Here is a 27329-nt window from a genome sequence, read left to right as displayed (position 1 = left end):
CCATGTCGGCCATGACCCTGTGGTCAGATTACATCACTGGAAAATAAAAACTGAAGACCGAAAGCAAAAGGAACCATGAGGAAAAAAATCACCATGAGCCAGAACTCATGTTTTTCTGGCTCAACAAAGTTTACGCCAACAAACTAAAACATCTTAGAAAGTTTACCTTGCAGACTGTAAAAATTCATCTAGTTCAAGAGTATTTACATTTTAAATTACCTCGGTCCAGACTCATCCCTCCAAGGAAATGTATGTCATGAAGTCGCCCTGGCTTGATCTACATGGATGAGAGGGATTTAAAGGTAAGATTTTTTTTTCATTTTCATTGGCTGCCTTACCTGGAGAGCTCGGTCACCTATTCTCCAATAATCCTTTCAGAGTAACCTGCCTTAAGCTTTCCAGTTCTGCAGCCCTGTATAAATTGACCTCAATCACCAGTTAGTTCCTGGTTCGATGGAAGAAAGGACCAAAATTCCACAAGGTTGCACTTGTGGAAGGGAACTGCCAGACCCAGGATTCCAGGAGAGCAGCCTGCCTCCCCTCCCGTGTGGCTCTCCATCCCTCACCCCAGAAAAAGCCCCCCTTCCCCAAAAAGTAAAGTCAGTCCCCATGGCATGCCCACAAGCGTAGGCTGACGATGGCGGTATTTTGGATTTTTATGCTCTTAAGAAGAGGTCATGGCACTAAAGCAGACACTTTTAGATCATTGCTTTATTTTGCTATTTGTTCAACAAAGTTCATTCCTCTCGAGGTGGATCTTGAGTCGTTCCTGGTGTTCCTCATTCCGAATAAAAAAGGTAATGAAGAAAAAGCCTGTACTTTTGGAGACCTAGAATTTTATTGATGCTAAGAAGCTTTTGACTGCAATTTCATGTTCGGATATTTCCTGCTGGCATCTCGGTGGTCACACGGAGCTCCCCACCCTCCAGTGAAGATGGCTGTCCACTACTACCACCGTTGAAACCAAAAGTAAGTGTTGAAAAATGCACCTTTTACGATAAAAAAGTAGAAACCAATTCAATTTCCTTTTTTTTTTTTTTTTTTTACGAATATAAAGTTTCTTGTAAATATGTACAGTCTTTGAGCTAGTTCTAGAGCAGGAAGCATTTCACAAATGAGACACACAATATACACTTTCAGGGCCAAGAAGCCCCTTTCTCATGGAGATCCTAAATGAAATGCCAAGACTGAAACACCAATTTTTAGTGACCTTTCCAAATACTTGTGGACCAAGAGACAGAAAAAACTTCAGCAAACATTCAGTCAGATCTGCCCTGGAGAAGGGAGGGGATGCAGTGTGACCCAAAGACCAAGCAACGCATGAAACACACAGCATGACACGGGTGAAGGGGCATGGGCGTTTCCAACAAGAAAGCACTTAGGTTAAGAGGACGAGCAGGAAGGAGCCAGGACTCGGGCCAGGTGGCAATCTGGAAAGTGATCCGAACGGTGGACACAGGGGGTTGGACCACGTTCACCTGCTGTGGTGGGAACAGGTCTACCTGTCAGCCTACCTAGGATGTGCCTCAGTGGAGCCCAAGAAGCGAGAGAGGCCTTGAAGGAGATTAAAGGCAGAAGTAAGGCCGCTAGGTAGCTTGCCAACTGCAAAGCCTCGGGTTGGTTCTTTCCCAGCTGCCAGGCCCGTGGTGCTGCTGAGGACAGAGGGAAGCAGCGAGGGCCGCGCTGCACCTGGGAGGGTGGCCCAGCCAGGAGAGCTGAGCAGCGGCTTCTTTCTCCAATGTCTGGTCTTAGTCTAGGCCTAGGGGAGGCTTGTTGGGGACATCACAGTTTCCGTGGGGTAGACCCGCCAGGCTGCGTAGGAACAGAGCCATCTGTGGGGAGTCGGCAGGGAAGCGTGCGAGAGGGAGGTGGTGGTTGCTGAAGTCCTTCTCAGGTCGTAAGGCTTGAGCGTTGGGTGGTTCTCTTCAGTGCTACACTGCAGCTTGTGGCCAGTGAGCTGGCAAGTGGTCAGAGGGTCTCGGTTCAGCAGGAGCTATGGGATGGAAGTAGGACAGCGGCAGAGCAGCCCAAAGTGCGGGGCAGCACATGCAGTGAACCGCCATGCAGGACTCCCGGGGTCTCTTCCATCCTGGGGAGGGGGCAGGGAACGGGAGCTGGGTGACCCCGGTCCCCCGGACCCGGAGACCCATGGGTGCTAGGCTCAGAGCGAGTCTATCATGCTTTCCTGGCCAAAGCTACATGGGAAGCAGGGACGGCAGGCTGGGGAGGAAAGCTCCTCACGGTCCCTTGGCCCCAAGTCACTGCCTCCGAGCTGAGGCCCGATGACCTCCATACATTCTCAGCTGGTGGGAGGGGAAGTTGTCAAGGCCATAAGAGGCAATGAGAACGGTAAACATTTGGCTAAGATGTTACCCTGGGTAAAACAGGGCCATCCACGAGGATGGACGGGAATGAGATGGACATTACGTGAGCGCAGGAGGTTCGCCAATCGGCAGGGGCTCTTCAACCATACGTTTCAGTAGCAAAGACCTGATGGTGTAACCTAGCTAAAAATGACTATGATGGGAAATACAGTGCTATTCAAATCTATTAAGAATTCTGTTTTTAAAAACAAAACAAACAAAAAACCCCCCAAAATAACAAAAAATCCAACCAACCCTAGGATCTTAAAGTAGCTATTAATTAGGATTCTAACCACACTGTAGTTAGCCCCCGGTTGGTTTCCTTTGATGAACTGGTACAGGCTCAAGCTAGGTACAAAAGTTTATGAATGCTTTGAAAGAGTAACAAAGTGCAAAGAGGATGACTGCAGGAAGGCGAGCCTCAGCCCCCTGCCCCTCCCGGCCACAGGGTGTCCGCGCTGAGGTGGCGCTGGTGCCTGCCTCGCGCCATGGGCTGGCTGAGCAGATCGGCGCTGGGGTCCCCGTCAGCCGAGTTCCATAGTGTGTTTGGCGTTTTCCTGCAGGTTAAGATGAGGAGTTGGTTTTTCTGGCTGAGATTTATACTGAAGACTGGTCCCAGACCTAGAAGCAAAGTAAGGAAGAAGGGGTTTAGCCATCAGAGGCCAGAACTCGTCATGCTCGCTTCACAGACAGGAAGCCCAGACTGGAGTTGCAGCAGCGGGTCTGGCCTTCCGGTGTTAACAGTGCATGAGTAGCAAAGCCACCCCTCAGGGCCTGCGAAATTCACCAGGAAGTCCCCAGTGCTCTAGAAGTGTTTCTACTGTTCCACACAGCATTTTATCCCTAAGTCAGGGGAGATAAAAAACACTTAAATGGCTTTTCCTTCTCTCTTCAGCAGCAGGGGTGCCAACAATGAAATGCAGATGGCTTTGGGAGAGAGCGATCCAGAACACCACACCCTGGAACCAGTACTGGGAACCTCCCCTCTCACATCCCTCCATCTCCCCAACTGCTACCCTAAAAATTACATAGGTAATACATGCCCAGGATTTAACATTTTCACAAGGTTCAGAGTTCTAGAAGGGAACCACTGGTACCAGTTTCTGAGTAGCCCTCCAGAGAAATTGTTGATGTATGTGTGTGTATTTGTATTTATGTTTGAAGGAGGTAAGGCAGAGAGCCTGGGGGATCGCATGTTAGCAGGTGCATTTGCTTGTACACATAGACCGTCTAGAAACTGTGAGCACCAGTTGCCTCTGGGGAAGGGAACTCTCCCCTTTGGGAGCTGTTGCATTTGGAGGTGCATATGTCATCCATCTGCAGAGGAAGCCTCTTAGGTACTACCTCTTCTTCCTAAACTTGTGAGTCCCCAAAGCCAAATGACAGTCGTAGAGCCCCTTCGTCGTGGCCCCGTGGGGACCTCACCTTGTTGACCTGGGACAGCGGGGTCCTCACAGCCCCCACAGGCAGCCGGCCCCTGCTGCTGTCCTCGAACAGCCGTCCCGGGGAGCGCTCCCGCCGCGTGCTGAGCATCCGGCCTGGGGACTTCTCCCGTTCCAGGGGGCGGCCCGGGGACTTGTCCCTGCGCAGCTCTGTCCGCCCCTCGCGATAGCGGTGGGGTGTGCTTGGCTCTCTTGGGTGGCTGGGGCCTTCGGGGGGCGCCGGGCTGGAGGCCACACGCTTGGTGATGTGCTCGTTGTAGGTCGGCGGGCCTCGCTTGTTAGGGCTGCTGGCAATGGGGGGGAGGGGGGAAAGAGCTGAGAAGTCACAACCCCAAAAGGGCATGTTCTTACCCTGATCCCACCCCTAGTTATGAGGCAAAGAAGGCAAAGGTGACAGCAAAGGGAAAGCACGCTTCCTGGCCTTGACACTGACTTTTTGCTGAGCACCCTCAGTGCTAAGCTCTCCATCACTGCAACCACACCACAAGCAAGGAACAAGCACGGCCCTTGAGGTACGGTCGAGATGCAGACACAGAAAGGCTGAGATTCCAGTACAGGTCACTCTGATGTCCTAGTCCCCAAACTATATCCCCTAGACCTAGGATCTTCCAGAGCCTAGAGGGCACATTTAGAGGTCAAGCTTATACTCATCACTGTCAGCTGCCAAATCCAGCCCATCCCTGGGCCTGTGTTGAGTCACCACTCCTTCCAGGTGGTTCTCCAAGAGCCTTAGTGGCATCCAACGCCCATGTGAGAGGTGTAGGTGTCAGGTCTGCTAGAACTCAGAGACAACGCAGACAAGACAGAGCTGGTTTGCCCCAAAGATTTATGGTTAAAGGCAGTAAGGCCTTTCTGTAGGATCCATCCAACCTTCCACCCAGCCCTGGCCTAGATATTTCAAATGGAGATTTCACCAGACATGGCCCCATCTACTCCTCTGAAGAAGAAAGACCTAGAAATACTAGCAGATCTGAAACACAGCCTTAGGAATCAGTTCCTTCCTACCCTCACCCACCAGGAGCAGAGAAAGTACTCGGGCCCTCGTTATCTGAGCATAATTAGTGCTGGGAATAGGCAGCCTACTTAATTAAAAGGGAAACATTTCATAGACAATGTTACTTGAAGACATATTTTGATTGGTTGGGCTTTATCTTTGAAAAATAGAAGAAATCAGGAAAATTTTATCCTAGATATTTAAAAAATCTAGATTACAATTGCAGTTGCATGCCAATTCTAAGAATGAACCAAGTATGAATCACATAATGATTTATTCTGCTCTAATTTTCTCACCAAAATTGTATGCTAACATGCTAGATGACATCTTTCACCATCAACGTTGGATTTTTTACAGTAAAATCATATAGTCATTTCTTAAATATTTGAGAGTGTTACTGGTTTTCCCAAAGGCCTCGCTCACTCTTTTTTTTTTTTTTTCTTTTTTTTTTTGCTTTTTAGGGCTGCATAGGGAAATTCCTAGGCTAGGGGTCAAATCAGAACTGCAACTGCCAGCCTACACCACAGCTTAGGGCAACGCGAGATCCTTAACCCACTAAGGGAGGACACGGATGGAATCTCCCATCCTCATGGATACTAGTCGGGTTCATTTCTGCTGAGCCACAATGGAAACTCCCCAAAGGCTTCTTTTTGATATTTAAGTCTTTTCCCTTTGGAAGAGACTAAACTTTTTCTTTAGAAGGGACTACAGTTTAAATTATTGCTCTAACTCTAGGGAACCTTTACTTTCTGTTTTCTTTTTTTTTTTTTTTTTTTTTTTTGCTGCACCCAAAGCATGTGGAAGTTCCAGGTCTGGGATTGAGTCCACACCTGCACCACAAAAGAACTTCAGACCCCTGTTTTTGCAGTGTCCATAATGAAAAAGTAAGTAAGCAGCAAAGATGCTGACTCCTCCTGCCCCGGGGCAGGCAGGGAGAGAGGGGGGACTCTCTAGTGCAAGCCTGAGGGCCAAATCCAGACTGGTGCCCGTCTTCATTAAATCCCCCTCTGGGATGCACCATGGCTGCTTTTGCAGTCCAAAAAGAAAGTTGAGAATTGAGCTAGAGACCATGTGACCTGCAACCCCCAAAATAGTTACTATTTACTATTTGAACCTTTACGGAAAAAGTTTGCCAATTCCTGCTGTACACTAAAAACAACTGGTGAGGAGTTCCCATCATGGCTCAGTGGTTAACGACTCCGACTAGGAACCATGAGGTTGTGGGTTCAATCCCTGGCCTCACTCAGTGGGTTAAGGATCTGGTGTTGCCGTGAGCTGTGGTGTGGGTCCCAGATGCGGCTCGGGTCCCGAGTTTCTGTGGCGTTGGCCGGCAGCTACAGCTCTGATTAGACCCCTAACCTGGGAACCTCCATATACCGCGGGTGCAGCACTAAAAAAAAAAAAAAAAATTGGTGAGCAGAGCAGAAATAATTGTCTTAAGTGGACAGTCCATTGTGTGAACAGCTTCCTGTCATACTCTTGCTTTCTCATGCAACCTGAAATGTGGAAATTCCAACAAATGCTCAGAAAGCCAGAACTCTCCTGTGTTGTGTGTGCAGGAGCAGAATTTGAAGTAACTCAAATTTCAACATCTTGAGATCAAGGTTTATCCTTCTCTAGTCAGGTGGCTTTGTGAGAAGAACACACCGACAAATGTCAAGAAGGAGAATTACATTACGCCTATTTGTACTGGAAGAAAAATATTAACTGTGTCCACAGGGGCTGATCATAAAGCAAATGAGAGAGTGCTCACTGCCCAAGGGAAGAAAGATGGTTCAAAGAAGGCCATTCGAGATGTCGGCTTAGATTAATGGGATGAAGGAAAACACTCAGCATTCTAGCCCGCGCGGGCAATCCTCCAGCCCCATTTCTGTTAATAACCAATGATCTACCACATCAACTTAATGCTTCTTGCAAAGAGTTACATTTCCTGCTTGGCTAAACAGACCAAGGCAAAGTGACCTGCAGTGAATCACATTCCACAAAGCTGGCCTTCTACATTCTGGACCTGCCCCAAGCAGTTAGCGGCAGAAAGACAGTTTTATAAGCCTGGAGCCCACTGCAGACTGACTGCTGACTTTCCAAACATGCCTGGCAACAGCATTATTTCTGTCCCTTGTTCATAGGAACTGGAATCATTTTCAACCCCAAAGTAACTCCTTACAAAAGACACCATATCATCTCAAAAGGCAAATGCCTGGCCATCTAACTAGAGAGTGATAAAGAGGAAAAAAATTATGTTCTTGGCATGACTTGGAAATTATTTAAGTAAAATCCAAACATCTTCAGGAGAGGACTTATAGCCCTTTGAGCAGTCACTCTCGAGGCAGGGTCAAGCCGAAAGAGGAGTAGCTGGTTATGAGGCACTTCTGGTTTTCCAGCAAGTTCCTGGGATTAAAATCACACTGACCATACATTTCATACTAGCATTTATATTTCAGCAAAAGAAAGAGTATTCGTAGGACACAGTCTCAGAGCTTAGAAAAGAGTCATCAATTTAATATTCTAAGCGTTTTGTAACATTAGAGTGGGTTCCTCAACTGTGAGGCCCTTGGGAATCAAAACAATGTCGTCTTCATCTGTGTATCTCCAGCCCAGACACAGTGTCTGGCACATGGTACAGAGTCTGCGTAGCTCTTTACAGGGTAGACATATGGGGTTTGTAAAACCAGTCCACAAAATTAAAATCCTAATTAAATATCCCCCTGGGTTAAAGAAGCTCATCTCCTTTGTGGACCGAGATCTTAAAATTACACATCTCAAACTGACACATCCAACAGGCTCCTAGCTCTAGGTGTCAAGACAAAGCCATTCCCACACGCAGCTGGTGGGATAAGAAAAGGGTACAGCCTCCAGGGAGGACACCTCAGCAACATTTGCCCAAATTACAAATGCATATCTGGAGTAGCCCATCAACTCCTTTTCTAGAAAGTTACCCTCCAGATAGATTCCTAAGCATGCAAAATGACCTAAGTACAAAGTCATTTACTATAGGAAAAGATAGGAAATGACCCAAACATCTTTTGATAAAGGAGCAGTTAAATAAGGTGAAGGAATGCTAGGCAGGCATTTCAAAAAGAAGAAGAAATACTTCATGTACTGACATGGACCAACTGGCAAGATACCTTAAGATACAGAAGAGCGTGTACAGGGTCTATCACCTGTATTAAAAAGAATAGGAATTCTTGGAGTTCCTGTCGTGGCCCAGCGGTAATGAATCTAACTAGGAACCATGAGGTTGTGGGTTTGATCCCTGGCCTTGCTCAGTGGGTTAAGGATCTGGTGTTGCTATGAGCTGTGGTATAGGTTGCAGACACGGCTCAGATCTGGCATTGCTGTGGCTGTGGTGTAGGCCGGCAGCTGTAGCTCCGATAAGACCCCTAGCCTGGGAATCTCCATATGCCTCGGGTATGGCCCTAAAAAACAAACAAAAAAAGGATAGGAATTCTCATTGTGGCTCATTGGGTTAAAAACCTGACAAGTATCCATGAGGACGTGGGGTTTGATCCCTGGCCTCACTTAGGTGTTGCTGCGAGCTACTGTGTAGGTCACAGATGCGGCTTGGATCTGGCATTGCTGCGGCTGTGGTGTAGGCCGGCAGCTACACCTCTGATTCCACCCTTAGCCTGGGAACTTCCATATACTGAGGATGTAGCCCTTAAAAGCCAAAAAAAAAAAAAAAAAAAAAAAGGCAAAATTGTCACCATCAACTTTTCAATACTCTGGAAATTAACCAGAATCTTGCAACAATTCAAATACTGTTTATGCAAGAAAGCAGTTCAATCTCAGAATAAGCTTTGTGTTATTTTAACTTGACCTATTCCCACCCCTCTCTCCCCACACCTACAGTGTAACAGCCTTGTAACCACAGTAGCTGTGAAAACCAGCAACCTGGCAGACACTGGAGGGAGCACATCAGGACTGGAGCTCTGCAAAAGCCCCTTCCTCAGAAAATTGTCACTACCTGACCCAAGTGGCTCCTCCTTGGAAAAGACCATGCCCGGGGTCTGTTTTTATTTGACCAGATTCAGGTCTTAAGAGAAAGGCCCTATCTATAGATGTTTATCAAAAAACAATCAGTGGCTGGGAGTTCCCATTGTGGCTCAGTGGAAACAATCTGACTAGTACCTATGACGATGTGGGTTTGATCCCTGACCTTACTCAGTGGGTGGGGGGTGCAGTGTTGTCATGAGCTGTGGCGTAGGTCCAAGCCAGGTCCGGCTGTGGTGTAGGCTGGCAGCTGCAGCTCTGGTTTGACTCCCTAGCCTGGGAACTTCCATATGCCATGGGTGTGGCCCTAAAACAAATAAATAAAAACATCAGTGGCAATTATTTAACAGGGCAAATGCCTGAGGCAGTGAGACCAGCTGGGGAAAACAAGAGGCTGGCCAAAAGACCCAGAAGGAAAACCTGGGAATGAGAGGTCCATGTGGGGTTTTGTTTTGACATGGTCTGGCATGTTCCTGTGGATCTATAAGACCACACCCACAGGTCAGGCTGCACACAAGCCAGCAGGAACCTGAGAACAGCTGATTCTGGGTGCTAAAGGTGTGCCCCCAAACACACACACAATCATTCAGCTAAGGGTGGGTTCAGTGCATTTAAGGAAACCTCTGTCCAGTCCTTTAGCTGAGCACTACCCTAACCAAGCGACACTTCAACAGCTGCACATAACGAAGGATACAGACTTACATAATGAGCCCAGAAGAGCCACTGAACAAAGAGCAACAGCAACATGCCCACCAAGGGGCAAGAGGATCTGATTTTCAGAGTTGCTATATTACATGATTTGAAATGCTCAGTTTTCAATAACAAAAACAATTATAAGACATTCAAAGAAAAAGTGAAGTATAGCCCACACTCCAGGCCTCATTTCTTCTGAAATCCTCCCTGGCCCCCAAGTTCAGGCCATGGGCCCTCCTCTGAGCTCCCACAGTGCCTTCGACTGCCCCAGTCCAGCCTCATCCTTCTGGGCGGAGCTGTAATCACCGGCTGCATGTCTGCCTCATCAGGGACGGGGACACGTCTGGCTTATTTGCAACTGTACCTGCCTCAGCAAGCCTGAGTAGCACAGAGGACCATCTGCTAAAGCAATGGATGCATAATTCACATGCCATTCCAAACACAGCCGCTGAAAATGCCCACCAGAGAAAGCCCAGACATTTCCTTCCACCTTTTATGAGAGGGCATTAAAAAGCTCTCCTAGTGCTTACAAAGGACTGTGTCATTTTAGTGTTATAGATCACAAAGAAATGAGTGGTTTGAGCTTGATGATGGAGAAACTTTCAACCAGTTTAGCAACACTTCCTTCTGCTCTGCCAAAAAGCACTTTGCCCCCTGTACTGAGGAAGACAAGAGTGCGGTACCTGCGGGAGGTGGACGGGCCCCGGTGGTGGTCAGTGCCAGACTCCTTCACGAGGTTTCCTTTGCAGCAAATGATCCTTAATTTATCCTGGTACGAGGATGCCAGGTAAATCGCTCCTGAGGAAATTGCAGGGCCCAGGTAGCGTGGGTTCGGGATTTCCAGATATGCTCGGGCAGGGGTCCTGCAGAGTTCCAGGTGAGAGTTTGCGCGGCTGGTTACCCGCGCTGCTGGGTGGGGTAGGGAGAGACACCGCCCGGCCCCAGCACCCAGCCCCAGCTGCTGAACCTTCTGCAGCCCAGAGAGCAAGGCTTACCCCAGAGAGGAGCGTGCCTGGATCTCAATTACTTCGAGTGAGTTGAAGTGGGTCACAAACAGATAGGGTTCTCTGTAGGCTTCGTGGCCACCATGGAGCGAGAGTGCGGGGCAAGAAAGAGTTAAAAGACAGAACATCAAAATTTGGCTGAAATGCAACCCTGGACCTAGCAACCCCACCTGAAGGACTTGGTCCTCCGTGTGCACCCATGTGCCAACGTAACGGGGCATTTTCAAGTGTACTGACTGCCACGCTGTTGGAGCAGAAGATGGGAACCAGCTAAAAGGTACTACATCGTGGCAGATCAGTTACATAAGTCACGGTGCCTCTGTGGAGTCCTACCCAGCTGTAAAAGGGTGGCAAGAAGCTCTCTACGCCATTGGTAGAAAAGGCGGAAAAACCCAAGGTGCACATTTTTAAATGCTGCAGAAAGTGTGCCCACACTGATTTTTAAAAAGGGAGGGGGTTAGACTATATATATTTTTTAATGTGTCTGTATTTGCATAAAGCACTGGAAGGGTAAGAAGCTCATAAAGGTTTTCTCCCCTCGGGGGCCTGGAGGTGAGACTTCCTAGTACACCTTCATAAACTGTTTAATTGGGTACATTTTCCCAAAGTTTAATTTTAAAAAAAACTGGACTCGGTAGGTCATGAAGTATTTCTGGTCTTTACATTTCTTTCTCTATCCCAGGGTCACTGAAACGCTAGGATATGAGAGTTGGTGTTGGTCTTAAAGGGACAGGAGATTATCATTACTACTCCTTGTGGCAAATGGCTGCTGTGCTGTTAGGCGTGACTCCCCCGGCTCAGGTCCTCGTGGCTTCTCCCTGCCTGGGATCTGGGCTGCCCCTGGAGCCTTACAGTGGGGAAGCCAGAAGGCTCGCTGGCGTTCGGCGTTCATTTTTGCACCCTTCGAGGAAGCCCACCTCCAGCCAGCAGTCCCCGCCAAGCTCCCCGCTGGTGGCTGGCTCCAACTGCCTGCCTTTTGTGAAGCCACTGGGGACTTTCTAGTTGTCCCAGTGCCCCTGCTGTCATCACATGAAGCAAAACTGTCCAGTCAAGCCACAGAATCTCGGGCAGTGATAAGTATTACATCACTAGGTTTTGGAACTTGTTAGGAAGCAACAGATAAATGAAATAGCCTTGAAGGGTATTTCAGCACATTCACTCCGTCACACGTGTGCCTAGTTGTATGTAGGTGTGTGTTTACCCACTGACCCAGCAGCTCCGTTTTTAGGACTTAGGAGCTATGGATGTTATTTAACAATGCACATGTGAATTGTTTATCCCAGCAATGCTTACACTCACAGAAGGAATGGGCAACCTAAGTGCTCTGCCTAATCAGAATCGGCTACAATGACCAGTGTTCAGCCATGCTTGTAGCCCTTGACGTGACCAGGAGCGGTCACCAGGAGCGGTCTCCCTTGTATCGTGACAGCCTAACACACACCTCACTGGGGGCTCTGGCTACACAGTTGTGCACCAAGCGTCAGGGTCTTCACCCTGAACATGTACTCTGGTGACGCTCCATACAGCACTGGGTATCTCGAGTCCCCAGGCACAACGCTGCCGCTCAAAGGACTTCCACCTGCTGTACTGGCCCGGACACCCACTACTGGCAGAGAAGAGTCCTCGCACCCCGCCTCACCTACCAAAGGCCAAAGGTAAGCGACTCCACTTGAGATCGTCTGTGCGGCTCCGTCTTCCATAAGAATCCACGAACACCCCGAATTCTGCAAGGAAGCAGAACCCAGGGCGTCAGCAGGCAGGGGTGGCAATGACACATGCACTGATGGAAGAATAAGGCATCACCCTGGGACCTCCAGCCAGGTGTCGCTGGATGGTAAAAATCAGGACCTCTGCCACATTGGGGGTTTATTAAAGAAAGAGGGTTTGGGGCATGCTGTAGAAAAGAAGGGAGAGCCTTAAGGAGGGAGGAAGGGGGAGAAAGACACCTAGAGATGTGGGAAAAAGAAAGGAAGGAAAAGGAGAGGGAGAAAAGAGAGTGAGGGAGGCCAGAGGAAAGAGCCAGCTGCTCTTGGAGAGGCTGCAACGCTGGACCAGGCTGGAGCCTGGTGGTGGTGGTGGGGAGAACTTGGGGGTCCTGGGGTACCAGACTGACGTCCTTTGTACTCCCAGCGCCAGGACTGGCCTTGCCCGAGGCACACTAGCCACCTCCCCTGACAACATCCAGGGCTTGGTACCAATGGCGCCCCCATCAGCCTCGACTCACCATGGAAGCAGAGCAGGAACTCCTCCCGCTGCCCTGGGCCGTTGACCTGCATGATGGACACGGGGAAACTGTTGGAAGAGGAGGCAAACACGGCAGGTGCCAAGGAGTGGTCATTCTTATCCAGGAATTCTGTAAAAGCAGGCGAGAGGCGGGGCCTCAGGACCAAGAGGGAGCCCGCAGTGGGGCCACGCAGGCGGGGGGACCCCAGCCCTACCCTCGAGGGTATACTGCTTCATGTCAATCTCGTAGAATTTATTGGTTCCGATGAGGATACTGTAGTTGGTGAAGTGGATGCAGCTGCAGGGCTCCGAGGTCTCGATCTCCTGAGGCAGAGGGCAGAGGGCAGATGTGAGTGCAGCTCTCCTGGCTACACCTCAGGCATCCAGCCAGGCCACTGACTTGTCCCTACTGTCCTCACACCAGGCACAGGCGGTCTCTGCACGCCCCTCACAGGGGCCCACCATTCCTTTCCTACCCCTGGGTCCTAGGCAACCTCAGGCTAAGAAGGTCAAGTTGTAGCCAAAAAGCATCAGAAACAGCATTTCAATGCAAAGGTAGCATTCAAAGATTGAGCTTTAAAAACAGGACATTCTACTCAGAGGGAACAGCCTGGAAAAATACAGCAACCATGGTGGGGAGAGGGAGTGCTTTTAGTTTCCTTTCCTTTGCAAGCTTCTGGGTTTCTATTCCTGTCATCCCTACTCGTCTCATCTACCTGAATTATCTGCTTTCCAATTATTTCCACTCATTTTCAGGCCAATCCTAATGGTTTAAGAAACCTAGACATGTTTACTCCAAATGATGACCAGGAATCACAAAGGAGCAGTGATTTCCGAGAATCTTCCCTGAAGCTAACAGTTCAAACTCTAATCAGCATGGTCACCACCACTAAATATTTACTCATCGCCTGCCTAAGTATGAAGAAACTAGTATAACCCAGGGAAACGGTAGGGAAAGTCAGACTTCAGTTCTCATCTCAACTTTGTCACTGAGGATCTCGGCCCCAGCCTGTCATCCTTCTGGAAAGCTGGGGGTGAGCAGCCCTTCCTCTCAGCACAGTTGTGCGTGTGAAACAGCCGCTCAGACTTGGTACCAGCAGGTACTCAGTAAACACACACACTAAGCTGACAACAGCCCACCCAGATGAAAGGGCTTCTCTAACAGGTTGGGACCCTTCTCTCTCCAAACCTCCTTTTACTTTTAAGACTAATCATGAAAGCACCTGAGATAAATCAGGCTTAGGACAGATAGGACATCCCTAGTCTAGGGACGGGACAACCTTCTCTGACAGGCAAATGCACTGATCTAATGGATCCCATCCAGATAGCAGGCAACAGCACAACCTCCTGGGCCCTGAGGAGGACCAGCTCCCCAACTACGTGTCAGAACACAGCCAGCGCTGGCCTTTCCAAAGGTTATTGACAGGAACGTCTTCAATCTCACAGAGATCTTGGTAGGTGCCACCAGGAGCTGCTAGCTCCTTGGAGACCCCCTTCCTTTCTTCTCCAGGTTCAAGTTCAGAAGACGTGCCTCCTCCATCAGCCTACTTCCTCTCTCCCTTTCACAGGAGGCTTGCTGGAGAGGTGACTCACACACGGGAGAGGGAACATGAGAGGAAAAACTAAGGCGGGCAGCCCTGGAGCTTCCTCCAGGAAGAATGGCGCTCTCTGGCTGTCTCTCTAAGGCGATCACAGGCCAAATGGGACCAGGCAATGCTCCTTCCCAAGATAGCACCTCCTCTCTGCTCGCGGAGGGGGAGCAGGCCCTGCCTGGGACTTACTTTCCGAATGCAGTACTTGCTGAGGTTTTCGTTGTAGCGGAGAATGACAACTTTGTTGGGCATGGCTGCGCAGATGCAGAGCCCGCTCTCAATCTGAAAAGCAATTGGGGGGTGGGGGGTGATGGAGAAAGAAAGAAAAAGAGTGTCACCAGGGTGCATACGGACTCCGTGGCCAGAGGAGGAAAAGAACATCAATTTCGAGCAGGGTCTCCCCAGGCTGGCACTCTGGACCCTCGGACAGACCATTCTCTGCGGCCGGGCCCTTCTGTGTGTGTAGGGTGTTTAGAGCATCCCTGGGCTCTCCGCCCCTTAGATGCGGTGGTACAACTGCCAGCTGGGTCTAAAAGCAGCAACAGAAATTTAACCCAGTTTGAGGACAAAACATTTTCAAGGTCGAATCAATGAGCCCCACAGACAGAGGAGTAGTGACTGTTTCAAGAACACTCGCCAGCTGAGGGCCGGTGGCCTCACTCACCTTGCCGGCAGCAAACAAGTGGCAGCCCTTGACAGCTTCGAAGATGTTGGGCGAGATGTCTGGCTGGGCGGGAAGGTGAGACTGTGCCAGGGACTGTTTCACTTTCTTCACGTCCACGAGACACAGGGCCCGCTCCTCTCCTGAGGGGAAAGGGGACAGCTTCGGGGATCAGCGTGAGGCCGCTGAGACAGGGATGGCGGCTCTCGTTCATCCCCAAATGAAAGTCATGCGAGGCCAGGCAGACGGACTGTTTTCCACAAAGTCCCATGAACAGAGATTAGGTCCAAGTTTTAAATCTAAAAGGAACACATCTGGCTTCTTGGTCGAGTCCAGAAGGAAGAAACAAATTCTATAGACAGCAGAGGACATGAACTGTACTTTCAAACATGCTCCCCACCAGGGTCAGGAGAGAATGCGTCGGGGGACAGTGAGGGGCCTCTTTACAAAACAATAGGCATGGACTGTTAGAGTATGTAAGACTGAGGTTCAAGGACACAAGGGAGACCTGAGCCGATGTGGTGCCCCATCCTGGACTTGATCGCAAGCTGGGAAAAAAGTCCTCTGAAGGACATAACCAGAGCCACAGGTAAAAGCCAACTATGGACAGTACATCAGAGAATCGAATTACAGCTACGATTCAATTCCCTGAATTAAAAAATCGTATGTAAAAAATGTATTCTGCATGAGGCTCTAATGGCAGATACTCATTCGTCCAAACGCACAGAATGTACGAGACCAAGAGTGAACCCAAAGGTCAACTGTGGACTTGGGGTGATCATGACAAGTCAGTGTAGGTTCATCACTTGTGACAAATGTCCCACTCTGGTCGGGGTGTCCATGACGGAGGAGGCAGGGGGATACATGGAAATTCTCTGTACCTGTACCTACTGTTCAAGTTTGCTGTGAACCTTAAACTGCTCTCAAGAATAATGTCAAGAGGAGCTCCCGTCATGGCTCAGCAGAAATGAATCTGACTAGCATCCACGAGGACGCAGGTTCAATCCCTGGTCTCACTCAGTGGGATAAGGATCTGGAGTTGCCATGAGCTGTGTAGGTCGAAGACACAGCTCAGATCCTGCATTGCTGTGGCTGTGGCGTAGGCTGGCAGCTGCAACTCCTATTAGACCCCTAGCCTGGGAACCTCCACATGCCACGGGTGCAGCCCGAAAGACAAAAAAAAAGAGAAAAACTCAAGAAGGAAAGAAAAGCAAGCAAGGAAAAAGAAACAGAACAAGCCAGCAGAGAAAAAGAGCTGAAAGACCACGAAAAGCCAGTTCCTGACCATATTATGTCAGCCCCTGAATCCATCGGCCCATGAATGAGAGCTGACCGTGGGTGTTTTGAACATAGAGCCAATGAATTATTGTTTTCCCCTTAAAAATATATATATAGTATCACCAATAGAGAGAGAGGAAAACCCTTTTGCCATGATTACATGAGATAATGTCCTTGTTCTCAAGTGATTTGCTGAAGAAACCAGAGTCACAGTTGTAGCTCTCAGGTAGTTCAAGTGAAAGAGAGAATGTGTGCATGTGTGTGTATGTGAGAGAGTGTGTGTGTGAGAGAGAGTGTATAGGAAGAGAGGGGGGAAACGTGTCAAATGTTAACAAGCAGTGCACGTGGTTGCAGGGTTGTGAGATGAGGGAGAGGTAGGAGGCAGGGGACAACACAGCACAGCAGGCTCTCAGAGGCCACAGCTCCCAGTGGCACTGCCTTGAGGAGACAACGGGTCTGACATGACGTTTCTAGGGCTCGCTCTTCTTCACCGGGCATGATGGAGATGTGGGCGGGGAGGCAGTGTCCCACTGCTATGCGGGACGAGGGAACCCACAGGGACGCAGAGCCAGCACCACCTCTGCTCCAGCCTGTCCCCAGGACGGCCTGCCTTTGTGTCGGACCAGCGTGACCCTCGGCTTTCAAATCATTTCCCTCACAGGTGAGGGAGGAGCCTGCACCCTCGGCCTTCCCACCTGCTATCATGAGGAGCTTCTCTAGGTCCTTGATGATATAAATTTGGAAGACTGCGCCGATTCCGGGGACGTGGGTGAGGGAGTTTTTCAAGACATTCAGCGCGTAGAGCCCCTCCTCTGTGCCCACCAGCACCACCTGCAAGGGCACAAGTCCAGAGGCAGAGTGTGAGCGGGGTCACATCCTTGAAACAGCCCCTGACGGTGAGAGCCACACGGCCGACGCACCCCTTTCTCTCTGGCCCGCAGGTGGTTGTGCCCCGACAGTGCCCCCAAAACATCACCTGGTCACTGAAGGGCAGTGTGCAGTTCATGTCCAGACGGTCATCGCCTTCCAGCTTCAGCAGTGAGTTTCCAAGCAATTTCTTTTCATATATTAAAAAAAACAAAAAAAAAGGGGGGGGGAAAGGGCAACATGGTGAGACAGAACCGTTCAGGCCTAGACTGTCCAGAGAGACAAAAGCAAAAACAGAAGTTTAGTTCCAGGAAAAAGGGACTCCTGGAAACCCTCAGAAGCACACATTAACCTGGCCCCATATATTGATCTGCGCTCAAAAGGCAAGACGTGAACATTGGTAACTCTGGGTCAGGCAGCTGTTCATTATTGTCAGTTGTAACTCAGGCTGGATGCAGAAATACGTGCGTGCAGGAGACAGAGAGATCCTGTGACATAAAACCACCGAAGTGAAGCGATGTCACCTGCCAAGGGTTAATAAGCCCCCAGGAGCTTCCTGCCCCTCCAGGCTGCAGCACAGGTGCAAAGCCCAGTGCCAGCCGCAAACCAACGAGCTCCGTCCCTTTACCTGAACCCACACAGGTGGAAGCTCGTAGAGGAGATAGCCATGGCCGTATTGTACACGTGCGGACATGGATTTCAGTAAAAGCCTCACCCGTGGGACAAGGAGACAGGTCATCAAAACAGGTCTCCTCTGTGAGCAGGAGGCTCATTGTTAGGGATGTTCTGGTTGCTAACACTTAAGAGTGTTTATCAGGAGCTAAGTGTTTGAAAAGAGCTATTGGGATGAGCGCTGTTTGTATCCTGGAATGTTCCAGGAGGAACGGTGCCAATCAAGGTACACCCATGTTTCTAACGTCGGCAGGCTAAGTAGGATTTTAAGCCTGCCTCTGGGAGAGCCAGTCATGTCAAAGCAATGAGCAGGTTATGAAAAGCCCTCCTGAAGTAGGCAGAGCCGTCGGCAGCCTTTTGTGCTGCTTCCTGGCTAACGTGCTTGGAACACAAGCCTTCAGACCAAATACACCCACCCGGGGAAGCAAGAGAGAGGCTTTCCTTGTAAAGACGTCTGCCACTGGGCTGCCATAACTGAGATCTCTCGTACCCCAAGAGCGGGCTACTGGGGCCAACACGCCAGCCCTAGAGAGCTGGGCAGGGAGGACTAGGGAGGCTGGACAAGCTGTCTCAGAGCCTGATCTCCACCAGCACAGAAGCCAGGGCAGGCCATCACCCCTCAGAGAAGGGGCCAGCAGGACTTCCAGCAAGTCAGCCCACTTGCCAAAGACAAGCTCCAGCACCATTTGCATACTCACAGCATCAGCTTCTGCCTTTTCCCTAGACACTCTCCCACCTGCGACAACCGATTCTAAGGCGGTGACCCAGCGCTGTTTGTCAGGAAAGCTGGGCGCTAGCAAGTAGAGGGTTCTCCCGGGCCAACAGGTGGTATGCGGGTGAGACTCCATCTTCAGTACGTATGGGACATCTAGGAGATTCCACAGGGGGCACAAGGTTGGCAGGGAGTTTGCCTGCCCCTTGTGACGGGGGTGATGGCTGAACCACATGAATCCCAGTTACTGCTAAGAAGGGGGAACCGGGTGGGGATCCTATGCCGCCCAATCAGCCCCATGCCCCCTACTGCCCCCCCAACCCCTGGGCGCGGGGGGGGGGGGCGCCTCCCACCACTCACCTGCTTTGGCTGTATTGGCAAGTTCAGAAGCACCAACGGCGCCATGAATAGACACGTCCCCGTCGGGAAGGCACAGCTCAAATTCTTCCACCGGCCTCTGTCCAGCTTGGTGCAAAGAGGAAGGGCAGAAAGAAAAACCAAAGAACAGGAGCAAGAACAAGGGGAGACGAGAGGGAAAGCAGGAGAGAAAGAGAGAGAGACGGAATATATGTGGCAAGAGGCACACGAGAACAGAGGAGGGGAGAGATGTGCAGAGAAGGCGGAGAGGGAAGATAAAAAAAAAAGTAAAGTGTGTCAGATGAGTAGCACAGTCAAATTTCTGATGACGATGCGGATTTATGGGTTAGTTGACTGAGGCAGAAGTTCTCGGAAGGTGTATTAGCAGGTGGAATCTTCAGGGCAGCACCCTGCAGGGTCTTCAGAGGGGAGACCTATAGACGTGAGTATCGTACCAATAACCTTTAGCGGCGTCACTGGGGTTTTAATTTTCACAAATGGAAAATCGTCGAAGGCTTGCAACGCAGTCTGGAAAACAGAGCCTTCACGCCAAGATTGGGAGACCTGGGCCAACCGCGTGCCATGCAGTTCCCCCTGGGTTATTAATTTACCTTCTCTGGCTTCGCTGTCGTAAATGAGGACTTTCGAGCCCTCCAGGACGATGTACTTCCTGTCCCAGCCCTGCTGCCCTCGTTTGTTATTCCTAAAAAGCAGAGACGGAAGAGGACTGTTTGAAGAGTCGAGCAGGAGGAAGGTGGGAGGAGAAGAAGGGGTCCCAGTGAGGAGGATTCTGTTATCAGGAAGGAGCAGCCAGGGAAAGGGAGAAACCCTTCCAGGCTACGGGGCTGGCCTAGGAGATCAACTGATATAAGACACATGAACATCTTATGTCATATGTACGTGGGCATCTCCACAGGAAAATAAAGACCCCAAAGCAGGAGTTCCCATCGTGGCGCAGCGGAAATGAATCCAACTAGGAACCATGGGGTTGCGGGATTGATCCCTGGCCTCGATCAGTGGGTTAAGGATCTGGCATTGCCGTGAGCTGTGGTGTAGGTCACAGACGCGGTTCAGATCCCAAGTTGCTGTGGCTGTGGTGTAGGCCTGTGGCTACAGCTCCGATTAGACCCCTAGCCTGGGAACCTCCATATGCCCCAGGTGTGGCCCTAAAAGGACAAAAGACACACACATATACATACACACACACAAAAAATAAAAACCCCAAAGCAGACAGGCACCAAGTGCTTAGACACTAGTTGAACAAAGAGCAGTAGTTGTGGGAAAGTGACTAAATGTAGGGGAGGCTGGGGGAGGGCAGGGGTTACAGTGTTAACGGGGTCTGTCTGCACAGGTTTCTCCCAGCTGCCCTTGACGTCCTGCTCTGGTGATAAGAACGTTTCTTTCCTTGGAGTTCCTGGCGTGGTGCAGCGGAAATGAATCTGACTAGGAGCCATGAGGTTGCGGGTTTGATCCCTGGCCTGCTCAGTGGGTTAAGGATCCAACATTGCCATGAGCTGTGGTGCAGGCCGAAGATGTGGCTCAGATCCTGTGTGGCTGTGGCTGTGGCGTAGGCCGGCGGCAACAGCTCCGATTCAACTCCTAGCCTGAGAACCTCCATATGCCGCAGGTGCAGCCCTAAAAAGAAAAGACAAAAAAAAAAAAAAAAAAAAAAAAAAAAAGAATGTTTCTTTCCTCCTGGTAGATAGAGGAAGAGCAGCTTTTACACAGCGAGTTTTAGCTGCCACTTTCAGTGAGAGAAAGGCAAGGGCAGAGCGTCCCTCTTGCACCTGCTGCTTTCCAAGTGCCTGTAGCTCAAAAAAGAATCTGTAGCCCATGGCGGCCTCTTCTGGGCTGGTACATTCTGCCACCCTCGGCTGGCCCCCACCCCAGTCCCAGCCACCCTGTGGCGATACCTGGGCACCTTCATCCACCCTTCCAGGTGCAAGCTGCTGCTGGGCTCCTTGGCCTGGAGACCTGGGGAGTTCATTTTGTCACGGCAGAAGGCCTCGGTGAAGTGCGTGGCATATTCGGCTGGCAGGCCACAGGTAGCTGGCAAGCACGTGGAGCACTTGGGGTGACACATGACCTGACATTCTAGGGAAAAGCATTGAACAACCTGAAAACTCATTCGGCTGATCCTGGACCAACCCCTGCCTCCACCAACAACCCCCTGATGGGCCAGTCAGTCTGGTCCTGCCACCCGGGTCATCTCGAACCTTTCCCAGGAGCCAGGGCCCTACAGAGAAGCAGCCAAGGCTTCTACCGGCAGGTGTGTAAAGGACACACGCACATGTTCCCCCTGCAGCAAGCACACAGCCTAAGGCAGGGAGAGACCCGCCCAAGGAAAGGGGGCTGAAGTTCACAAAGCCCGAGGCATTTGGCACTGAGGGTTGGAGACCTGAGCTAAAAATGTGTGTAAACACCCCCTTGAACTGGAGGAAAATAGTGTCCCCTCACTGAAACTAAAAGCTTGAAAGTGAATGCACTCTATGATGAGGAATTGTGAAAAGCAAATCAAACCACGTCCATCGTACAGAATTTTAGGCAGGGATGTGCAGGTGCCCCCCCACTAACGCCCAGCAGCCGTTCTTACCGAGGCACTTGGATGCCTGGCGTCCGAAGTGCACAGTATCCAGACACACAGCACACTTTGTGGCTCGCATGTTCAGTCCTACATTGAATCGGTGAGGAATGTTGTGGTGCATGCGCTCCTTGAGTCGCCGACTGAACTCTGGAGGAAAAGGTGTTTTGAATCATTAGAGTGCTGCAAATGGTGCCAGCCAGAAAGCAAACGAGAGAAACGTCTGCCAATTGTCTCTCTGACCAGGAGCTTGTAGAGAGACTACTGAGAGAACTCTCATGACGCAATGATGAAAACACAACCCAATTAAAAAATGGGCAAAGGATTTGAATAGATCTCTCTCTGAAGATTATAAACAGAGCCAAGAAGCACCGGAAAAGATGCCCAACGTCATTCATCATTAGGGAGACACCAATCAACACAACGACAAGATGCTAGTTCTTGCTCACTGGGTTGTCTAGAATGAAAAATATGGAAAATGTGTGCTGGTAAAGCTGTGGAGAAATGAAGGTCCTCGTGCCCTGCTGGCAGGAGGGCAAAATGGTGTGGCCACTTTGGAATCCAGTTTGGTCCTCCAAGTCAAACACTGAATTACCACATGACCCAGCAAATCCAATCCTAGGTCTATACCTAAGAGAACTGAAAACTTAGGCTGCCACAAAAATCTGTACACAGCTGTTCACAGCAGCACTGTTTATGACAGCCAAAAATCGGAACCAGCCCAAGTGTCCATCAGTGGATTAATACATAAACAAGATGTAATACATAGACAAGAGAAAATTTTTCAGCCATTTAAAAAAGTGAAGTATGCATAAATGCTACAACACAGAATGAATCTCAGAAACATTATACTCCATGAAAGAAACCAGACACAAAAGGTTGTTCTCTAAAAGGGGGAAAGTGGAAGTGACTGCCAATGGGTTTTTGGGGGGGGGGGTAGGACCAAAAATGTTTAAAAATTAGAATGTGATGGTTGCACAACCTTGTGAACCTACTAAAAAAACCCTGATTTATCTACTTCAAGTGAATTAATTGTGTGGTATGTGAATCATATCTCAATAAAGCTGTTAAAAAAACATTAGAGCACATTAGTAACAGATTGTGCAACTATTTTGACGCTGACAGATGTGTCTAGATTTATATGAATCAAATTAAAATTACCATTATCTGGTTATTAGGAATTAGTTTTTATTTAAGAACACATTACTGGTAGGGGATTGTCAATACGATGGCAGAGATGTTTGTGAGCATCAAGAAACATATGCTTCTAAATCAATTGTTTGTAAATATTTTGGTCATAAAAGGGTTGTTTTCCAGATGAGATCATGTATCTAGAGCTTTTCAGAATCCAGTTTAAAAATCACTATTTTGAATTACAGAATTTTCTATTAAATACATAAACTGAAGAATTCTCCATGTCCAGTTCTTTCATAAATAACCTCCTTTTTTAAAAGTCCAACTTTTGGAGTACCCTCATGGTGCAGCAAGTTAAGAATCCTGCATTGTCACTGCTGGGGCTCTGGTTACAGCTGTGGCTCGGGTTCAATCCCTGGCCCAGGAACTTCTGCATGCCACAGGCACAGCTAAACAAACAACCCAACTTTTGAGCCTCAGAGAACTGATTCTTAAATTTATATTCCAGTTAGTTAACATTAATGAGACTGATTTTTTACAAGTTATTTTTCTTTTCTGTGCCGGTGGCATGCAGAAGTTCCTGGGTCAGGGATCAAACCCGCACCCAGCAGTAACCAGGACCACAGCAGTGACAATGCCGGATTCTTAACCCTCTGAGCCACGAGGGAACTCCAAGATTTTTTTTTCCATTTAGAAGACCCCCTTCTCAAGAGTGACCTAACTAGTTAAAAGCAACTTTAAACAGAAAAGCTTAGGATCTAAATTCCTGAATCCAAATCGGATTCTCCATGTAACTCCATCCCTCTTCCTTTATCAGAGTCGCAAGGGATAAATAACATAAATGCACCTTGAAACTGCGAACATGCCACACACACGGAGGAGAGGCTTTGCGTGTTATGAACTACTGAGGAAGTTGCTCTACACAGCCTCACCACAGAACATGGGCCAGAAACAAATCTTTCTTCTGTTACCAGCACCATTTTGATGACTTTAAGGGTGATGCTCTTTGATTCAAAGTGTTATGTAAACACAGGAAACTGAGAGGATATTATCACTGAAGCAAAAAAAGTGACAACAAAATCCCTTGAAGATTTACAGCTAAAGTGGGTTAGATCATCATACCGCGAGGTTATTAAACCACAGCTCCACTCCACTCTCCCTATGACTTTCCCAACCACCTTTCTTGGCTTTTTTTTTTTTTTTTTTAAGCCCTTTCCATCTCTGGATGAACAGAATACTTTTGACACAAAAAAACTCTTCACATAGTTGGTAAACTGGTACAAATTACCAACCTTCAAATTGCGTATAACCTTTAACTGAACGATTCATTTCCCAAAAACTTATCCTACATTCATAGCACCCATAGAGGGGCAGGGTGTTCACTGCAGGGTGTACATAGAAACAAGGAATTAGAAATAATAAATATCCATCAATAAGGGTCTGGGTTAATGGGTGAATCATATACCCTCCCCCCTACCATGGAGTACCACACAGCCCTTTAAAAGTATGGGGCTGATGATCCATGTGTTAATATGAAAACCTCTAAGATCACATTATAACGAAATGAAGAAAGATCTTCTAGGGTGTATAGCATAGTGGGTTATGATACTTACCAAGAAAAAAAGACTGGGGAAAAAAATGTGTTATTTTTCTCATACCCCTTAAATCTATTTTTTTTTGGGGGGGTGGGGGTACTCAAAGCATGTGGACATTTCCCCCGGGCAGGGATTGAACTTGCGGCACAGTGGTGACAATGCCTGATCCTTAACCTGCTGAGCCACAAGGGGAACTCCACATATACCCCTTAAATCTAATTCTGTAAGATGCCTGAATAATACAGACATGCAGTTATGTGTAGTAGCTATGGCTGGAAGACCACACTGGTTGACTCTGAGTAAGGGAACTGGGACAGGAGAAGGCTTACTTCGTACTCTTTATCCCTCAGTATTGGATGACTTGTCATTTTACTCTCTACATTTCGGGACTCCAGCGGCCCTGGCGAACGTACCCTCTGGAGTTGAGGACTCCTTTCTGCGGCTGGACGGCGGGGCGAGCAGGCTCATGGCGCTGGGCTGGTGCTCGGGGGAGCGCACGATGGCGGACATGGCGATCTGCTGCCTGGCGGTGGCCGGAGTGGACGGGTGCGGGTGGTCCGTGGCCTTTCGGTGGGCAGCTGGGAAGAGACCAGCCCAACGCCTACAGGTGAGCGGGGGTTCCCAAGAGGCCCCAACCAAGTGGACCGCCCTGGGGCTGGCCCTTGAAGGCCTGAGACCAAAAGGACACACGTGGTGCCCAACCGGCAACGCGGAGGATGCTGCCACATGTTCAGACCCGGGCTGCCCGGGCCACCCGCGCACTGGCATCTAAGTCTCGCTGCGGGGCTCCGGGGAGCAGACCTGTCTCGCCCCCGCTTTTGTGTAGAGAGCACCCCTACCTTCCTCCCGGGCGGAGCGGAGCTCGATGCGTGTCTTCTGCAGGGCTTCCTCGAGCTCCGCACAGCGAGCTTTCTCCTTCTCCAGAGCCACCTTCAGCTCATTGTACTGCAGAGGAACCTGTGTGGGCAAAGCAGGGTCCTCTTTCCGTCGACTAAATAAACCCTAGCAATGGAAACAGAGATATCTCCTAACTCCTGGAAACTGGCACTGGAAACTAGCTACAGGAACGCTGCCTCGGGAGGAGCCGACCGTGGGAGCCGGGCGCATACTCACTGTAAGCGGACTGGGTAAAAATGGCATGTGAGGGGCAGGCGGGGGACCGGGCCACGGCCCATCCCCGCCGGCTGGAAAAAAAGGGGGGTGCTGGAGGTTTTCACCGAGAGGTTTAAAGATGCTTGAATTGCCACCACCTCTTCCTTTAGTATTCCCAAGGAGAGCCATTTCCTGAGTCTTTACCCTCAAAAAATGGAAGTGGAGGATGGAATCAGGAGAGATGGTTCAGAAATCACTCTTGCCTTGAATTTGTCTCATCATGATGCTTAGTTACAAGACACAGAGGTGAGTGAGTGGTTTAAAAAAAAAAAAAAAGAAGCAAAAAAACCACACAAAAAACCAAAAAACCAAACATGACAGGGGGGCCGGATATTTAGACGATGTCAACACAGGGCTTATGCCAAAAAAAAAAAAAAAAGAAAAAGAGGCAAATGGAACATGGATTATACATGGGAGACAAAAGTAAAACATAGGATGATGGGACTGAAAAAAATTAACAAACCAAAAAATAGACGGAAACACCCTAACTACACCAAGTGCCATAATCAGATAACAGTCCGCTGCTAAAATAAGAGATTCAACATCATCAGCACAAACACACTGAGTCTCAAGACATGCAACAACACCCCTCCCCCAGCCACAGCTTAGCGCCACGCTGCTTCTGACCGCCACCCTCGCCCCTTCCAGAAAGTGAACTTTGGGACTGATGGCCCCCTTCAGCCCTCTCTCTGGCACCCTGGCATCGGAGGCCTTCCATGCACCACTACCTCTGCCACAATGACATCTGAATGCCTTAGCAAGGAAGCTTCCAGCTCATTAGAGACTTTCTGGAACTGAGAACATGTGTCTAAATTACTATGAGGGCTTCGGTGGCTCAGGGAAGCACACTTTGGGCTTATTAAAACTCTTCCCATGGGTACCTGCATATCAGCCTGTCCATGTTTTTCTTTTGGTCATTGTTTTTAATTTGTTTGTTACCATTTTAAAGAGATGAAACAGCTCCCCATGGAGGGTACAGCTACTCAGACACTGGGGGCAGGTCGCTTCAGCTCTCTGGTCCCAGTCTTTTCATGAGCCAATCACAAGAACTGGGCAGATGATGTCTATACGTGACCCGGATACCTCTGACCTCATCCCATCCCCATGACCTCAGAACCTCTGTCTAGAATCCCATACATGTGACTTGTAATCTCTCCAAAGTCCCACATATGTGAGCAGAGAACCCTCTGGAGTCTGGGATGCTGATCTGGGTATAAACCGTTCTCTCTGGTCCCCACCCCAGCTGCGTAGGGGAAAAAAAAAATCACTCCCATCAGAGAGGAAGGCATGGTGGTTTCAAAGGCCGTGAACACAAAGTGGTGCATTACAGACTTGAGAGGGATAGATAACCTCTCTTGAAGAGTTGTTCTCATGATCTCAAAGCCTCTTTTCCAACCCAAAACAAAACAAGGAAATGTGCACTGTGTTTTCTCTGAGGTTCCTAAGATTTTCTATCCCAGTGATCTTTACACAATCCTCAGGACCGAGCAAAACTGCCAGCTCCCCGCTTTTCAAACCCTCTGACCCACCTTTTTCTTCTTAGCAGGTTGGTCCATTTTGGCTTGCAGAAAATCGATGAGTTTGGTTTGTTGAGAAATAGTGCCTTCCATTTTCACCTTTTCATGAGAATAGAGAACCTAAAATTTGTGAAAACAAAAAGCACCTCAGGCACCGAAAGAAGTATATTTTAAACTTGGTACTTTAGAAAAAAATAAAGTCATTAAAAAAAAAGTCATTACAATACTAACCTATGAAAAATTCAATTTAAGCCACAGTGGGTCAATATATATTTACTTAGTCCTAATTTTATTGCCCACCACCCCCCCCCAAAAAAAAGACAGACTGAAGTATGGATAGACATGTGAAAAAGTAAAAAGAGCAAATGATAAGGAACAGAATCTAGAGGGTGATCACTAAAGAAATCTTCCAGGAGTTCCTGTCGTGGCTCAGTGGTTAACGAATCTGACTAGGAACCATGAGGTTGCGGGTTCAATCCCTGGCCTTGGTTAAGGATCCGGC

General features: G+C 49.1%; 1 protein-coding gene and 1 long non-coding RNA gene across 16 annotated transcripts in view; one reads left to right on the top strand and one right to left on the bottom strand.

Moving 5' to 3' along the window:
- On the top strand, window positions 309–8458 carry LOC110256794. Its single transcript, XR_002338792.1, has 2 exons — window positions 309–969; window positions 3259–8458. It is a non-coding gene; the product is annotated as an uncharacterized LOC110256794 (long non-coding RNA).
- Window positions 996–27329, bottom strand: part of CIT (citron rho-interacting serine/threonine kinase) — a 186158-nt gene continuing 159824 nt past the window's right edge. For 3 of the 15 annotated variants that reach the window (XM_021073540.1, XM_021073549.1, XM_021073553.1), the window contains 19 exons: window positions 26840–26947; window positions 24998–25115; window positions 24572–24736; window positions 21442–21579; window positions 20762–20942; window positions 19460–19551; window positions 18852–18956; window positions 18478–18647; window positions 17217–17297; window positions 16936–17071; window positions 14966–15105; window positions 14491–14583; window positions 12925–13033; window positions 12711–12839; window positions 12130–12210; window positions 10478–10556; window positions 10166–10345; window positions 3789–4089; window positions 996–2984 (listed from right to left, as the gene is read on the bottom strand). In XM_021073540.1, the coding sequence (XP_020929199.1) occupies window positions 2961–2984; window positions 3789–4089; window positions 10166–10345; window positions 10478–10556; window positions 12130–12210; window positions 12711–12839; window positions 12925–13033; window positions 14491–14583; window positions 14966–15105; window positions 16936–17071; window positions 17217–17297; window positions 18478–18647; window positions 18852–18956; window positions 19460–19551; window positions 20762–20942; window positions 21442–21579; window positions 24572–24736; window positions 24998–25115; window positions 26840–26947 (2430 nt within the window). In that variant the 3' untranslated portion in view covers window positions 996–2960. Of the gene's footprint in view, window positions 2985–3679; window positions 4093–10165; window positions 10346–10477; window positions 10557–12129; window positions 12211–12710; window positions 12840–12924; window positions 13034–14490; window positions 14584–14965; window positions 15106–16935; window positions 17072–17216; window positions 17298–18477; window positions 18648–18851; window positions 18957–19459; window positions 19552–20761; window positions 20943–21441; window positions 21580–24571; window positions 24737–24997; window positions 25161–26839; window positions 26948–27329 lie in introns of those variants that run through there. The other 12 variants (XM_021073541.1, XM_021073548.1, XM_021073555.1 and 9 more) reach the window with 4 other exon arrangements.

The sequence above is a fragment of the Sus scrofa genome, chromosome 14, assembly GCF_000003025.6.
Source record: "Sus scrofa isolate TJ Tabasco breed Duroc chromosome 14, Sscrofa11.1, whole genome shotgun sequence".
Lineage (NCBI taxonomy): Eukaryota > Metazoa > Chordata > Mammalia > Artiodactyla > Suidae > Sus > Sus scrofa.
This window is presented reverse-complemented; position numbering and strand designations above follow the sequence as displayed.